The sequence below is a fragment of the Solenopsis invicta genome, chromosome 3 (genome assembly GCF_016802725.1).
Source record: "Solenopsis invicta isolate M01_SB chromosome 3, UNIL_Sinv_3.0, whole genome shotgun sequence".
NCBI classification, from domain to species: Eukaryota; Metazoa; Arthropoda; class Insecta; order Hymenoptera; family Formicidae; genus Solenopsis; species Solenopsis invicta.
In genome coordinates, this window is record NC_052666.1 from 544,226 (window position 1) to 560,564 (window position 16,339).

A 16,339-nucleotide genomic window follows, 5' to 3' on the forward strand; every position below is an offset into this window, starting at 1 on the left:
GGAGGAATGCACCGCGTGTATACAGCGCAGATCATTTATTTATTTCCAGATTTTCCTTCTTTCACTTACGGTACCTCTCTCTCTCTCTCTCTCTCTCTTTCCCTCTTTTCTTCGTCTCTCTTTTCACCTGCCTCTGTCCCACGGCGAAATCCCGTCGAACGACCAATTTTCGTTAAATCAGATTCGCTCGTCGACAGCAAACACCGGAATACCGAACCTGAACGAGATCCTTGCTATTTTTCAAAGCAAGGTATTCGATAAGTGCATGTATATCGCGTATCATTGCGCGTGGGTAGATGCGCGATTTTTCTTTGCATCTCTCGGAGATAATAAGAAATTCCAAGCTACTTGTTATTCGTTTTACAATATTAAATATAATAAATATTTTACGGATCATCATTCTGTTGTATTTCTCTTCTTAATTGAGCTTATTCGTGTTTTTGTAAAAGTTTCCATCTTATTTGTTTTGACACAGTTTAAGACCTTACATACGTATGTACATATAGATCGATTTTACTTTATTTTACTTTTAATTTTTAAACTTGAAAAATGGAGATTTTTCTTTTTTTTCGCTCGAGATGCAAGAGATACAAAGCAATCGTACATAAAAGTATTATTTTTGAAAATTAACGTTGTATAGGAAAAAGATATTAAGCATGTTTTTAAAATGTTTTTAATGTTAATTAATGATAATATGCGTTACAAGCTGGAGTTTTTATTACATTGTGCAAGAGTTATGCCTGAAGTTATCCTGAAAGCAATTTTCCTTTGTAAATATTCATTCGCGTGGGTGCGTTCAACTTTTAAAATTTATTCACGTATTTTTCTTCTTTTCTTCGTCGTAATTCAAGATTGTTGACGTAGGTATTAAAGATCTAATCTGACTTTTAATCTCTCGATGGTTTCCAGAATAAGGTGAGGTTGGCGTAATTGTAACGAGATCAATAGTAGCACTCGTAGTAATTCCAATTTAATATAACCAATTTAATATCCATTGTGGATATTAAAAAGACGTAAAAAGAACCGAAAAAGAAGAAATTAAAAATTTGCCTGTAAAAAGTATTAGTATTTTCGTGCTGTAAAATTGCGAATTAAAAATAATTATACAGTTGGAAAAATTGAGTTCAATTTAACATGAATCACGTGTCCCCACCGGTCCACTCAAAATTTTGTGTTAACTGATAACATTAATACTTGAATAAAAAAGAAATGTAATCTTGATCGTAATTTGACGTTACTTGTGTGTACAATTAACATAATTTTTATGATAAAATTAACGGAAGAATATTAAGTAAAAAAAGTATGGCACAGTATTTCCACTTCTGTTACAGTGTAACACCAATACTCTTTTTCTGTAAATTTCGACAGATACAAAATGTAAAATTATAAAAATGATTTAACATATTTTTTTTTAATCGCTTTCACAATTCTACTTTTTATATCTATTAACAGTCGTGTGTTAAATTTACACATGAATACGTTCATTATTTAACACATGAACTTTAACCAGCGGATTTTTTTCACAAAAAAATACACGAATTTTCCAACAGTGTAGAAATAATTTCAATTTTCGTCTTCCAAGTGTCATTCGCATTCTGTATATTTATTTTATTATTATAATTAATTGTAATTAATACTATAACTTGTACATTGCATATTAGTTAACAATTGCGTCGGTTTATTTAAATTTAATATTCTCTATCGACGACTTCAGTTTGGAAGTTCTCAAACGACAAGGCGTTCTCGTTTATCGCAGTTTTGCCTCGTCCGCCTGTGAATATCCGAGATGCAATCGGGGGAAACAAACGGCGGGAAATATTTCTTTCGCGCGATATGTAGAAAAATCGAACCGCCGACGTGTGCAAAGTAGGCGAGAGTGCCGAAAATGGGTAGTCGATATTGCCGTAGTGCTTTCCGATAAAATCGCGCGTTTTGCAGACACTCGCTCTTTGACCCAATCTGTTCTCGTCGAAGACAACGACGGAATTTTGAGTATTTTCTCCGCGTAGTCGCGCGTGCGATTTATAGAAGAGACTTAATAAACGGGAGCTGATAAATATTTCTGTCATCTCTCCTCGCGTTTCCTCCTTTTCGTAAGAATTGCAACAGCGAATTGAATTTTTACGTGGTGGGCTATTTTTAGCTACACGATATCTCTCAACCATTTTGTTTGCTGTCCATTTTTTTATTTCAGAAATCGTTACATAATAAATATAAAAAAATAGTATGGATACGGATTTATACAAATAAGCTCTATGTTATATTCCTTTTTTTATTTATTTCATTAATTTATTTAAGTTCCTTAATTACTCTTACTGCTTCTAGGTTTCTAGGAACCACGGCGACAGTTTACGCGTATGGTTTACCGATCGTCTTGCTACTACTAATTTCCGGTTACTACCTCATCAAAGCTGCGATCGTGTCAAGGTATACATGGACATTCTCTTATTACGACCTAATATTAATTTAATAACCAAACATGTTTATATTTACAACCTGAATAATATTTCCGTTATTAATCACGGGCTCCAACTACGCTTCTACTTGCGGAATGTGTACAGTTTATTGCTCTTAGGGTGACTCGTACATTTTCATTCTCGTAATTTGAAACTTTGCTCTCTCAAACTGCCGCGAAAGTTTCGCGTGGCCCCCTTTTCTCGGTCATGGATCACGTCACGGTCGCGTGTTCGTACGTACGCTCGCAGGTACACGTGCAGCATGCAGCTGGAGATAAAGCAACGCGAGAAGATGAAGAGGAGGCGGGCTCTGCAGCTGACGCTCTTCCTGAAGGTCAGCCTGATCGTCGGTCTGGTGGCCGGTTGCGGGGTGGCGTCCAGAGTCTGGAAAATTCCCTTCCTATGGGCGGTCTTCTGCACGGGCCATTCCTTCCAGGTATGTAAAGGCGAGATATGCGGGGGTGCAAAAAGCACATGTACGAGTCATAAGGCGAGATGCGGCGCGCGGTGCAAAAAGAGCCCTCGGAGGCGGAAGATTCACCGAGGTGTCACCTCTCTTCTCCCACACGGCACACGGTTCTCCTCTCCTAACGATCTTTCGTTACGATCGTCGCGACGTTTCCGCCGGCGGCACGCGAGTATACGAGCGCGCGTTACAGGCTGACGTTGAAAGATGAGAAATCATTAAGCTCGCCGCGACCGACGTCGTATTTTGTCGCGTCTGATTTCTTTACATTTATCAAATTTATCAGTATTACGTATTTTTTTTTAATATTACGTACTTTTCGAAATGTTGTTCGTGCCATTATTCGGACTATCAACCGAGCTATTATTCGAAGCCATTATGTGCGCGCGGACCATTATTCAAACCATTATTCAGACCGCAATTCTCTCCCCATCGTCCGATCGCAATTTATCTCAAACTAAATTTGAAATTTAATTTGATTTCTTGTAAATGCAAATATACCAATCATCATGCGGCTCGGTATTCGACGAGATGGCACCGTTATTACACTTCATTTCCGACATTGAGAGATCTCGGTCGAGTCCTCGACGGAGCTCGGCGTCGCGCCACGCATAAAGAGGCAAAAGGGCAAACGCAGGAACGCGTGGAATCTCTTTCTCTCGCCCTTTTCCGGCAAGTTCCTCGAGAAATTTTCCGTTCCTCACGCGCTCGATCTTGCGACGAACGTAAACGGCTCTTCAGCCTGCGCGCTCTCTCTTTCTTCATATATATATATATGTATAGAAAGAAAAAGAGAGAGAGAGAAAGAGAGAGGAGAGAAAACGCCTCCATATTTCTTCCTGCGAGTCAAGTTTGCCGAGTCGAGTGTTCTTCAACAGCGGGAGCTTTTCGCGATCGACGAAGTGCTGGAAGACGTGCCGATCTTTCCTCTTTGCCCGCTCTGCGTGCAATTGCACTCCCTTATCCTCTCCGTCATGTTCGCCTTTCCTTCCGTTCCTACCTTTTATCGTATCAATTGCGATCGCGAATTTGGAATGATTGCGTTATTTTAAAATGCAAAAATGCTCTCTCAAACAATGCAACATCTTTTCTTTTTCTTTTAAAAATCAAACGATTCACAATTCACTTGCGAATTATTTTCAAGATTATACATTTTTTCTCCCTTTGTCGTTTCTCGTTTCTCGTTTGTATCTACCTTACCAAAAAATATACTCTTTCGTTATTTACAAAGGCGAAAATTTAGTACGGACGTTTTCAATCTCTCTAAAAGCAATTGTCAAGCGCTTTCCTACTATTTTTTTTTTAAAGATAACTTAAGTTAGTCATGCAGCTTCATCTGTCTTGTTGTCGTATTACACGTGACGATTCTGCTACACAGGGATCGGCAGTGGCACTCTCCGTCGCGTGTAACTGCAGGGTTCTGAAAGTCTACGCCAGAAAATCGCACAAGCATCCGGAACATCAGGTACGAATACTCGCTGAAAGAAGGTTTCGTTTCTTCCATCTGGTCCATCGATTAAGTCCTTTCCTCGATACTCCGATCGCCTACTTTTTTTTTCCGTTTTCGCACTCGTGGTGTAATTGTTTCATCCTACCTTGTGAAAAATTTATCACGAATCTTGATTCCTCGTCAGTTTTAATTGTCGCAGCTTTTTTTTCTTTTTAATTGCTCTTAAATGATTCGACTCGAGAACTTTTCATTTATTTATTTTTTTTTAATATTTCAAGAGTTGTCCAAAATACCGCAAATATTTCTTCGTGGAAAACATGTTGATTTGGATGAGTAGTCTATGAATATAAATAAACTTTGTTGGTTTTCTCGAGAAAACTCGAAGGAATTAACGGGCTTTAATAGCGGTTACAAATTTCTCGAGTCGAAAATACGAGCGTCCGACTGTCCAGACTTGCCTCTTTGGCGAGAGAGATCCTCCAGTGCAAATAATTTAATCCGTTTGATTGCAGTGCGTCCTCATTTTCCAGGTCAGACTGAATTAAACTCTCGCGCGTTTCTTCCGCTCCTTATTTCCCAATCCTCGGTTGCCCAATCCTCGATTTATCGAGATATCTGAATTTATTTATCGCATCAACGTTTAATACCCAAGAGTCCTTGGCTTCTTTGGCAGAATAGACCTGCAATTTCCCTCTCCTCTACCTCGAGAGAGAAACAAGTTGCTTTAATAGCGAAAACTTTTTATTTAACAACGCATTATAATTTTTATAATTTGAGATTAATATACAAGAATGTGCATTGCTGATAACTAGATAGCTAAATTATCGCTGGTAACAGAAACTTTTCGTCTTTGATGTTATTTACGTGGCATAGCCACAAGCACTTGGTTTGTCTAGACGCAGGGTCCTCGCGATACATCGTGCAATCTGACATTAACGTTGCAGATTGCAAAATCGAGCAGTAGCATGCAGCTGCTCGCACCTGCGCCAGATCCGGTCTAGGCGATCCTGAGGCGATCCTCGGAATGGAAACGGACAGAAACGAAGAGGAAGAGCAACGAGTGGCGACGGCTGGTGTCTCTCTTTCCGCGAGCCATAACTATTTTTACATTGAAAATGTGCTGACATTTCGCTCCTAACTTTGCCATTTCTCTCTGTGATCGGAATTTCCCTCCGCGACGTGCGATTTCAGTTTCAATAGCCTCAATCGTCCCTTTCAGCGCGACATCTTTTCGTTGTCTGAGATAGGTGGGAAGCTTCTAGAAAACTTGTAATTTGTGCAAATTGGAAAGAATACAAAAGAAAGAATTGGAAAATTTCCGCGACTGGTATTCTCGATCGATCGTACGTCGATTCGTTACTCCGAGCTATTATTTTTCTTGATTCATGACAATTTTAGTTCAATTCTCGCGGCTCATTAAATATTGCTTGGGTCACTGTTGTCCTCGGGAGTTTGAAAGGGTCCGGAATTCGAGTCCTCTCGCACGTACGAAGCGGTAATCCACTTGTCGGCTGTAATTATTATTAATTGTGTCCTCGATCCTAATTTTGACAATTCATTATACGACCCATTATTTATTACGCTCTGCAAATCTCGAGAAACTCTCGAACAATGAATTATAACTATCATCCTTAACGCAAGTTTTCAAAAAAAAAAAGAGTAGAAAAGTTAAGTAAAAGGAAGAGTCAAACTTTCCGAGTAAGAGGGCAAATTAGAAACTCGAACTTTTCAAAGTTTTCAAAATGATGTTAAGAACTCGGGGGGATTAACTATCATTTGCTAAAGCGGATTGCTCGGAAGTCAAGTTATTAGTGATTTCTACATGCTTAATTATCAGTCAATAAAGAAATTCGAATCACGACTCTAAGATGAATGCGAACGATCGACCCTGGACTGAAAATTTGTCAAGTCCGATTCTAAACGCATCTCAATTCCAAATGCGTTTAATTAAGAGAGATCGATTAGAATTCATTCGTCATTTCGATCTTACGCGTGCTCGGCAAGTTGTCACGACTGATTTACGAGACTCGAATCGCACGTCTCCGTAATCCTAATCGCATTCCGCAACACTCGGTTACATATGACGTTGCGCAATGTTACAATGCGAGAGACATTTTGATGGTTTCGATATGACGAACGATTTCATGCTTCAGCAAGGCAGCGAGCGCGCAGGCAGCAAGAAATACACGACAGGCAATGCAACCATCCCTAATGTGATATGCATATCATATTAAATACGCAAACTGTATATATAATTGATGAACGTGACGAATAATCATCACCTTAATTATTTTCAATGTATAATTCCGCTCGGAGAGCTTCGATTCGTGATCCAGAAATAATTAATATCCAATCGTACAATTATCATTCTGTAACTTTTCCGGAGATTTAATTAGCAAGAGTTAATGTACTAAATTCAGTACTTTGTAATCCTTTATATTACTTCGAAATGGATTTGTATTGTCTCAAAACATTTACTTATATAAAAATAATAAATGGCGAAAGATAAATGTAAGAAAAAGCATCGCTCGTGTATCCAAGATATTTTTCCTAAAGAAAATTCTAGTCTTTCCAATTTTAACGAAAGCTCCTTCAACCAATCTAGTACAAACTTTTAACAAAACATGTTACGAGAATTCTCGACCAACCAAAAACTAAAAGAAATAGCGATGCGTCTTTAATATTAAACTGCGCCCGACTCTCATTATTTTTTTTTAATTTTTAATATTCGATATCAAAAGTATATCGCAAATTTTCGTAAACACGAGCGAGGGTGAAATTATTTTTTCGAAACGTGACCCAGTTTTACCGGATTGTCCCGCGAGAGGCAATCCAGTCCGACTCTTCCGACTCTCTGCAATAGAATTTTAAAGCGTAACAGGAAAAGTTATATGATTTCGTATCAATTATCTGGATCTCGAAACCGGGGCGAGCGATATTATAGGATGGACCGCCATCGCCGTTAGCGAGTGTCTCTCTTTCCCACGACGATGAGTACCATAGGTATGCGAAGCGACGTCGTACACCGTAATTCAATTTGTAGAGGTCATTTAAGGGATGAAGTGCCGGAGAAAGGGGAGGAATGGGAGGGAGAGGTCCCAATAGAAGGCAAGGCGGCATCGCTCGCGCGTTTACGCGATTTACCTCGGACTCTCGTGTGTTCTCTTGCGTTCAGGTGGACCCCCTTTAACCGGAGGTCCGGTGATCGATCGATCGAAGGCTTGACTTTCCTCCGTCTCGAAGCGTTGCTTCAACGAATGCGGTGGCGGCACTGAAACCACCGGGTTCGTGCTACGGCGCGACGCACGACGTGGCGATGGTGATGTATCGATACCTACTAGCTCCTTCGAGAAAAGCATTCGAACGCCGTCGTTTCTTCTCTCTGAATGGCATCTAATCAAGGACGAGAGCGGTGTATAAATTGGGCGCGCTACAAACATCGACACTTCATTAAATTGTATGTGTGTGTGCATGGGTTACACGTACAGGCACACACACACACACACACGCGAGAGAGGAGAGCTTTTTATATGTAAGAAAATATAGAAATATTACTTTGGTTCTTGGTAAGAATGAAGATTGAAAACATCCATTACGAGAGAAAATGAATGTTTAGGTATCCAAAGATAAAAATAAAAGGAAAAAAAATGTAAAAAATTTTTTAAATATATATTAGCCATCGTGATATCTAGCGAACATCGTCGATAGCGTTAATCTGTGTTTCAAGCCGTTGAATTAATCAAAAGTCTCGGGTTAGAAGATTCCAAAACTTTTCCCGAGTCCCTAAATAACGTAGATCGAAATACGGGCGGCGTATGCGACTGCATATCGGAATATGCGGTAAAGATATGTATGAGGAGGGCGGAGAATGAAACGCAGTTGACTTGATACCGGGCGTTTGATCCGGGCTGGCGAACGAGAGACACGAGCGAGCGAAATACGATAGCCAATGTAAGCCGACATATCAATGTTGAATAATGCCCTTGAATTTTCTAAGCGTCGAGCGGACCGAATGCCGAACGTGACCGTTTGTCCGAAATTTCGTCCCTGCGCGGTTCGCTTGATCGATACGTTCGCGGAACTCACCGCGCCGTGTACATACACAACGTCGTCGCATCGACGAGAGGAGGATGCTCGTTGAATCGGACTTGAAGAGTCGCGCGATTAATCGACGTCTATCTCGCGACGGGGAGATTTCTGTCAGCCGGTGAATAATTAGGAGCAATCGTGACGGTAATTGCGACAGTGGGATAATTGCGGCCCCCTTCGTATATATGTATATTCCGATAATTCAATGCGTAATCGTTGCACAGAAACTCGCAAGAATGACGATTGTTGTTCATTGTAATGTATCTAATTTTATTAGGATATTAACATTTCTTCCAAACAATAATTACACGGAAAAAAATTTCAAATCGATAATTCACTGTTTCATATACAAGCAAGAAGAATCTTTTTGGAAGATTTTATAATTTTAAACAAACGTAATTTGCTTACGTGGTTTTTGTTTGTTGAAAATTCTGTTTAAAATTATAAATCCTTCCAAGAAGATTTTATATTCTTGTTTATATACGAAACAATGAATTGTTGGTTTAATATTAATTTTTTGTGTAGTTATCATCGTTACAAGTTAACGATTTAAAAAAATAACTTGTTATAGTTGCAGTTATTCAAAAAGTAACGAGAAGTTAATTTTCAGTTACTTTCCTGTTTTTTCTTGTAATTTTTTAAAGCATTGATAATTTAAATACTAGACTCGGTCACTAACACTTATCTTTAGATCTTTGGATCTAGCCAATCACGTTAAAGCTGCGTTTGGAAACATCAGCTGAGTACCCTCATATGAATCATTTTATTCTTCTTGTTTACCGATTGTTAAATAAAAATGAAACGACACATGACGCCATTCGAGTGATGTTTGCAAATGCAAATTGACAAACGAGTTTAAAATATGTAAAGTAATTATTAAATTAGTTACTAGTTACACAAATAATGTAACTAAGTAAAGTTATATAATAGTTACAGATGGAAAAAAAGTAACCTCGTTACAAGTAACGACTTACTTTCCATTTCTATTAATTTGTGTGTTAATTTAGTTTTAATTTCTTTGATTATCAATTATATCAGTGAAACATATCACCTTTTTTCTTGCCACAACTATTTTTGATAAAAACACAAAATAAATATTTTCCATATTTAAAAAAATAAATTTTCAAGAGGAAACAAACTTTGCAGACACTTGTAACAATTTTTTAAAACAATTAATTATAACATTTTTTTGCACTCAATCAATCAAAATTAAACTCGTTATTTATCCACCTGAATTTTTATGAAAAATATTACATTTTATAGGACACAGGTTGTTAACTTCAAAACTGACATATTTCTCTATTTTTTTACACACTTTTTTTTATTTCATGCGAGTTCCTTCTTCTGATTCAGTGACACTGTATAAGAGGAGAGAAATTCGCACAATGTAAATAATATCTAGAATCCGAAGACATATTCGTCCTCTATAAAGGAAGAAATCTTCCTGTCGGGAGACGGTACGTGTCACACAGACATATCGAGGCAGGTATCCTCCTTCGCGGATGCCCCATCGATCGCTCAATCGTGGCGTTGCGCGTTTACGCAAACGAGCCCAGAGTCCAGATTCCACATACGCAAGCTCGTCCGTATCCTCGGTCAACGTTGCGGTATCAAGCGTATCCTGCGAACGGTATATCGACTAACGGGATTCGATGTGCGCGGAGTGACGCGTGAATATCGATCTCCCTCATCCAGAGAAGTCCATGTGCGTGCGTGCGTGCGTGCGTGCGTGCGTGTGTGTGCTTGCGCATATACGGCATGTATGTATCCGCACGATCGCGTTCGCGGCGGTTCGCGGCCGGCATTCCCCCGCGACGCAATTAACTTAACACCTGCTGAGGACCTGTGCAGAGTTCCGCGCTAGTGCTTGTGTAATTGCGACGCGCATGCACGTGTACGTGTAAACGATGCATGTTAATCATGGTGAAATAAATATTTTGAAACCTACTCGGCGCGGGGAGAGGTTGGCGGAGTCGCCTCTCTAGATCTTCGTAAGCACCTGCACTTTTCACCACCTCTGCGTACGATCTCGATCTCCCGATCTCCTTTGACTTTCCCGCACCGAAGCCACCGCGATGTTTCGAGTAACGATGCTCCAGACGGAGTCTTCCGCGGGGTCTTGCGATCTGTTTCAGCAGCTGCCGAGCGAGTGCTCTCCTCGTCCGGCAATTATTTTTCCTCTATTACTCGACGAGATTTAAGGTAGGACATTTTATTATACCGGTAAAGATTTGTTTCCCTCGCGAGTCTAATATATCTGTCCTCCAGGTACTCGCGGAGAGAGTGTCTCCCGAACGTTCCAGTTTCTCTGTACACTTTTCCGCGCGACGCACTGAATCTTCCGACGACGAAAATACATGGAGACTGAAGAGGGGGAAACAAAAAATGTTGAGATAATACTGCGCGGTATATATAATGCACGGTGCAGGAGGATTAATGCTTATACTCGGCTGGGTACTTCGTCCGAGCTATCGATTTTCCGAAATACAGAATATGGTACGGATGACTCGTTTAGTGCCTTTCGAGCGAATGGAAGAGCGGCTCGTCCGTGTCATTTCTCTCCTCGTTCTCTCCCCCCAAACGGACCTGACATTTAATTATCGGGAATGATCGGCCGACGGTCCGCAACGCGACCAAGTGCATTCGTTTTCCACCCGCCCTTTGGCTGCGACGCACTCGCGCGATTTGACGACGCGCGACAAGCGCTTTTCGAGTGCGTTACGTTTTATTCCGGAAAACGTGTTTCACACGCAATACAGCTTTTCCTTGTCTCGTGCTTTTCAACAAATTTTTATCTAAAATATTGATTATATTGTTATCTACAATGTTGACAAATTTGGGTATTTTTGTGAAAGAATCTGCTGGTTAAAGTTTTGTGTTTTTAAGTAATGAACATATTTATGTGTAATTAATTCAACACACGACTGTTAATAGATATAAAGAGTAGAATTGTGAAAGCGATTAAAAAAGTATGTAAAATTATTTTTACAATTTTACATTTTGTATCTCTTATAAAATTTACAGAAACAACAGGAGTGGGGAAAACTGTGCCATATGTTTTTACTATTTTATTATTTTTATCATAAAAATTGTACACACAGTCTCTAAATCTGAATCAGTGGAAAATTATTAATCACCAGTGATAAATCAGTGATTATTTTAACCTAAAAATCAATAAAAAGTTTTTATCAGTGTATTAATAAATACACGAGACGATAAATTCATTGGTTTTTTATTTCAGATAATCACTAATTAACAAATTAGTGATTATCCATTGATTCAGGTTTAGAGAGCGAGTAACTTACAAATTACTCAATCAAGATTGCATTTCCTTTTTGTCGAAACTTTAACGCAGTATTAATGTTATGTTAAATTAAGACAGAATTTTGAGTGGACCGTTTGGGACATGGGATTTATGTTAAATTCAACACAATTTTTCCAACTGCGTACGTTACCTTTGCAGTGCCACCTACTTTGCAATATTAAAAAACTAGAAAGTCCAGTTATGTTGACACAGTTTTTGAAGCAAAAACTTGAAACGCAATTTTGAACGCTCGGTACTCCGGAAAATATGATGCGACCGTATCAACGTTTCGGATCGCGATGGAATATCAACTGTCAACGTGATAACGTCTTTCTTTACGACGCAGACCCTGTTTTCGATATTAATTTCCACGAAGAGTCTGACGATAACACGTCCATCCATTTTGCACCCGCCATTATGGACAATTTCCCGGGCGCGCTAATTTCCCCTTAATTAACTCGGTATAATTAGGCTGGACTTATCTCGTGAATTCGTAATTCCACGCGAGGAGACGTCCTCGAGGGGAGAGTTAATTAGAGAATTTCGCGCGCGCGCGTTTCTTCTTACCGAAGGCGGAGGAAAAGATGTTCTAGAGTACTCTAGACCAAGTCGCTTGTTGTTGCTCCGAGGATGCTCGGCTCGGGCCGACGTCGCGACGGTAGGATTCGTTAACGGACTCTCAAGACTTAATGCAGGGTCATTAAAGAGAATGCGTCGCTTGAGTGCCGCCCCTTTACGACGTCGTATATATAAGTAACTGTGGACTTCCAGCACAATGGCCGACACCCCCGCGTATTTCCTCGTACGCTATTCAAGCGAGTAAGATGCTATTGAAACGAACCTCTACTCGTAGTCGCTCGCGGAGTTTCCTTCGACAGATGGGCACTGACGTAAATCTTTTTTTTTTTACCCTAAAATTGGGAAACCTTTCACCGTTTTATCGCGTGAGTTATAAATGGTGCGTTCAGGGAACATTGGACACATTTTCAATCGAGCTGGACAAAGGAAGATAAATGGGGATTATGTTTCGATGAATTATCGAGTAACCGAAGCCCTTAAAAATGCAAAAAATTAATAATTTACCAGAGATATTGCTGGAGCTGAAAAATAGAAACCTTCAGCGAATTGTAGCAAACGTTTAAAAATAGGAGGAAAAAAAAATATTTGGACAACTAGTTTTAGCAGAATTCTATTCTGAATATTTTAAATTCTGTTAAAAAGAAAATATCGTTGACTGAATAGAGTTATTTTTGTAACTAGAACGAATTTTCGTTATTTTATTTCGAAATTGCAAAAAAAATAGTGTTTTCTATTCGAATAAAACGAGTTACTAACCAACAGATTAATGGGTTTTTCTCCGCTACTGTACCGTGGAAATTGGATTACCTCGGAAGCAGTAGTCAAGGAGGAAAGCTTGGGAAATACTGGATTAAAGACACGTCCATCCGTGGGCACTGCGAACAGAATGAAAGCGGATGCATCATAATCCTTAGTTTTCCAAAAAAAAACTTGGAAAGATCGAAGAATTATTTGAGAAGGGATGATTTTCTAAAACAGAGAAGGAGAAAGAGATAATTTTATGAAACAATTTTTATTATTAACACACAGAGTAAAATATCGTGTCGCGTTGAAATGTTGAAACGTTGTACGTCGAAAGCACGGGCAATATAGATTTTATGTTATGGTGTTTACATATCTGAAATATAGATAAATTTCATATTACGACATATTTATATATGAGACATAAAACATTTTAACGTGATAATATAAAATTAAAAACTCACATCTCTTTCTTTCTCACAAATGATAAATTGTGATGAAAATGTTATTCCAAAAATCTGAATGGTACGTGTAAATTTAATATTTTATAGAGAAAAAAAAAACGTGGAAGATCAACTCTAATCATTTTATTTGAAAGCTTTTCAGGATTTAATACAGCAAGTGATATCGACGAGACGATGTCAGCTTTGTAGCTTTTCAAATAAAATCTCATTTACACAAGCGTGTGCCTTCCTTACCAATGTTTCATCCGTGCTCACGTTACGCTAGGATGTATAGGCGGATGCTGCCGTTGCGGCATAGATCGGGTCGGTCGCTTTATACATTCCCGAATATATCCCAAGCGAGCAAGAGATTCCTCGTCGGTGCCAGGATGTCTGGAACCGTTCAGCATTGACCCGGTCTCTTTCTCTATCTCTGTCTCTCGAGGAACCAAGGTCATCCAGATCAAACCTATAATTCCTCTTGACTCGCGACCATCTGTCCGTTATCATCGCGCAGTGTATTTATTTTATCGACAATATCCGACGTGAAGTATCTGGTTCTTCGGCGAAGAACGTCCAGTCCTCGAATGGAAGACGAATGATCTCGATTGTTACAATTTTATAAGAGCGACGACGTAGGTTCTCTACGACATCGGAAGTTTATATACAGAAATGTCGAAAGATTTAGAAAACCGATGGTAAAGGTCCAATCTTTTTTCTCCGCAAATCCCACATTTATCATTGAACTTTGCTAGATTTAATCCTTAATCCTGAAATTTACTTTAAGTTCCAGATTAAGCTAAGAAATTTCATCTTTTTCTCCATCCTGTCGTTCGCGCAACTTATTTACGTAAGTTTCCGCAGTTTAAGAGCAACTTTAGCTTCATCCGAGGGATGATTTCGCGAAATTTGCTACAGACTGCGGCTTCTTTCCCTTTTTTTCCCCTCATTCCACGTCTCTTCCCGACGAAGCACTTGCAGAGTAAGCAATTATTATTTACGTTTAGTGTATGTCGACGGTAATTTCGATAAAGTGCGCTCGTATCCGGCGCGAGGGTTTTCGTTTCGTATTGTGTTTCCGAGAGTGGAAACAACTAGTTTCCCCCTCCCGCTTCTTTTTCCCCGTCGATGAAATACGTTTCTCCCAGAGAGTAGTTTTGTTTCTCGTGCATCGCGCTCGCAGGAAATCGCGCTGCAGAAAATAACAGGTGGTTTTCTCGCGCACTTAAAAGCCGGCGTATTCGATGGCGCTCGGCCACCATCTGTGTGCGCTAAAATCTGATAAATAAAACAACGCTCGTCGCTTTTATTTCCACGATCGTCGCGGTTGCAGCGGTAAGAAAGGTCGAGAGCTTCTGCATATTTTGGAAGCGTTTTACGGGATGACGTATGAATTTTTACTTACGTCACCTGCCCTCCCCTATTTTATATATAGCGACGAGACATTTTGTTCCATCTTTAAGAACCTTTTTCGAGAAAATTACGAAACTTTTTGGTTTCATAATTTTGCAATAAGTATTCATAGAAACATGGGAGTGTTAAAGACGTCTTTTAAACGTTGTGAAACATTTCCTTACATATAGATAGGATAAAGTCATCTATTGCGGGATAGGTTCCTGATATGAGGTAGCGAGTTTAGCCATATTAATAAACGCACGCATGTAGTTGGTAAACTACTAGTTGGTAAACCATCGTAAACTTATTATTCTCAGGGTAATCTATTTACTATACTTAAAATATAAAAATAGGAATTAATGGTACGAGTGTAAATTGAATAAATTAGAAGCCTTTAAAAAAAGGTATCTCATAATAGCCGACTTTATCCTACTTATAGTAAATCGCAATGGTATAAAAAAATATAGATGTGCTCCCTCGCGTTCAAGCATATTATACGATCACAAAATACATGAGAAATTAAAACTTTTTGCTTTTGCATTGACGAGAAAAAGAAATTAACAAACAAGAAACAATTACAATGAACATATTACATCCCGCTGGTGTAGACGCCGTTAGTTCCAGGCTCGTTACGTTCTGTTATCTCATCGCGCCGTTGAAAGGGGATTTATTGCGAGAAAAATGCAAAAGTAATATTTCAATGTTGACCAACGCGATGCAATGTGGAATACCGCGGTATCAAGCACCGCGCGCGACGCTCCGCATTGTAAAATCGTTTATAGCCATCCGTTGTACTGGCGGCAGAATTTTTATTTGCGCCCATGCCAGCAACACGCGATGAAATATGTATACCGTATTTTACGAGAATCCCTCCTTTAACGATTCGTTGTCATTGTGCCGCGCTGATGGCGATTGTAACCGTAATTCTGCTCTCTCGAGAAATTGGAAGCTCGTGTATATTTTCCCTCCTCACAGGGGGATAACGTTCCCTTAAATCGAGTGTGCGAGAGACGCTACGCCGCAGACAATTATCCTCGTACGCAGCTTCCAACTTCTGTATTTTATTAAAGACTCGCAATACGTCCCGCTTGCGCAATGAGAACTCCCTCGAGGCGGCATTAAATTATAGCGATTTGTTGCCTTTACGACGTTAACAATTACAAACTTGAGAAGCTTTGCGAAGCCCTGCAAAGCTAGAAATTTCTAGCGCAAATTAGAGATATCAAATTACGACACGTTACTCTCTAATCGCCATTGATTATTATTAATTGCCAAATGTGGGATAACGTACGGAAAGTTATTTATTTTCAAAGGTCGCGCTTCTTCCACTTTGCTAATGGCGCGGTAATTCAATATAGGTACGTGTGTGGGTGATGAATCAGCGGCCTGAAAAATATCAGGCGTCTCTCGCGTTTT

At 39.4% G+C, this 16,339-nt stretch overlaps 1 protein-coding gene across 2 annotated transcripts in view; it reads left to right on the plus strand.

The window, feature by feature from the left end:
- LOC105193013 (cadherin EGF LAG seven-pass G-type receptor 1) overlaps positions 1–15,442 on the plus strand; it is an 87,648-nt gene extending 72,206 nt beyond the window's left edge. Inside the window, exons 6-10 of one of the 2 annotated variants that reach the window (XR_005574303.1) lie at positions 2,326–2,427; positions 2,706–2,892; positions 4,301–4,387; positions 5,317–10,663; positions 10,730–15,442. Coding sequence is in view for 1 of the 2 variants with exons in the window: in XM_011157331.3 (XP_011155633.1) it covers positions 2,326–2,427; positions 2,706–2,892; positions 4,301–4,387; positions 5,317–5,373 (433 nt within the window). In the remaining variant the exon portion in view is untranslated. Of the gene's footprint in view, positions 1–2,325; positions 2,428–2,705; positions 2,893–4,300; positions 4,388–5,316 lie in introns of both variants that reach the window. The other variant, XM_011157331.3, reaches the window with a different exon arrangement.
- Positions 15,443–16,339: the final 897 nt, after the last annotated feature.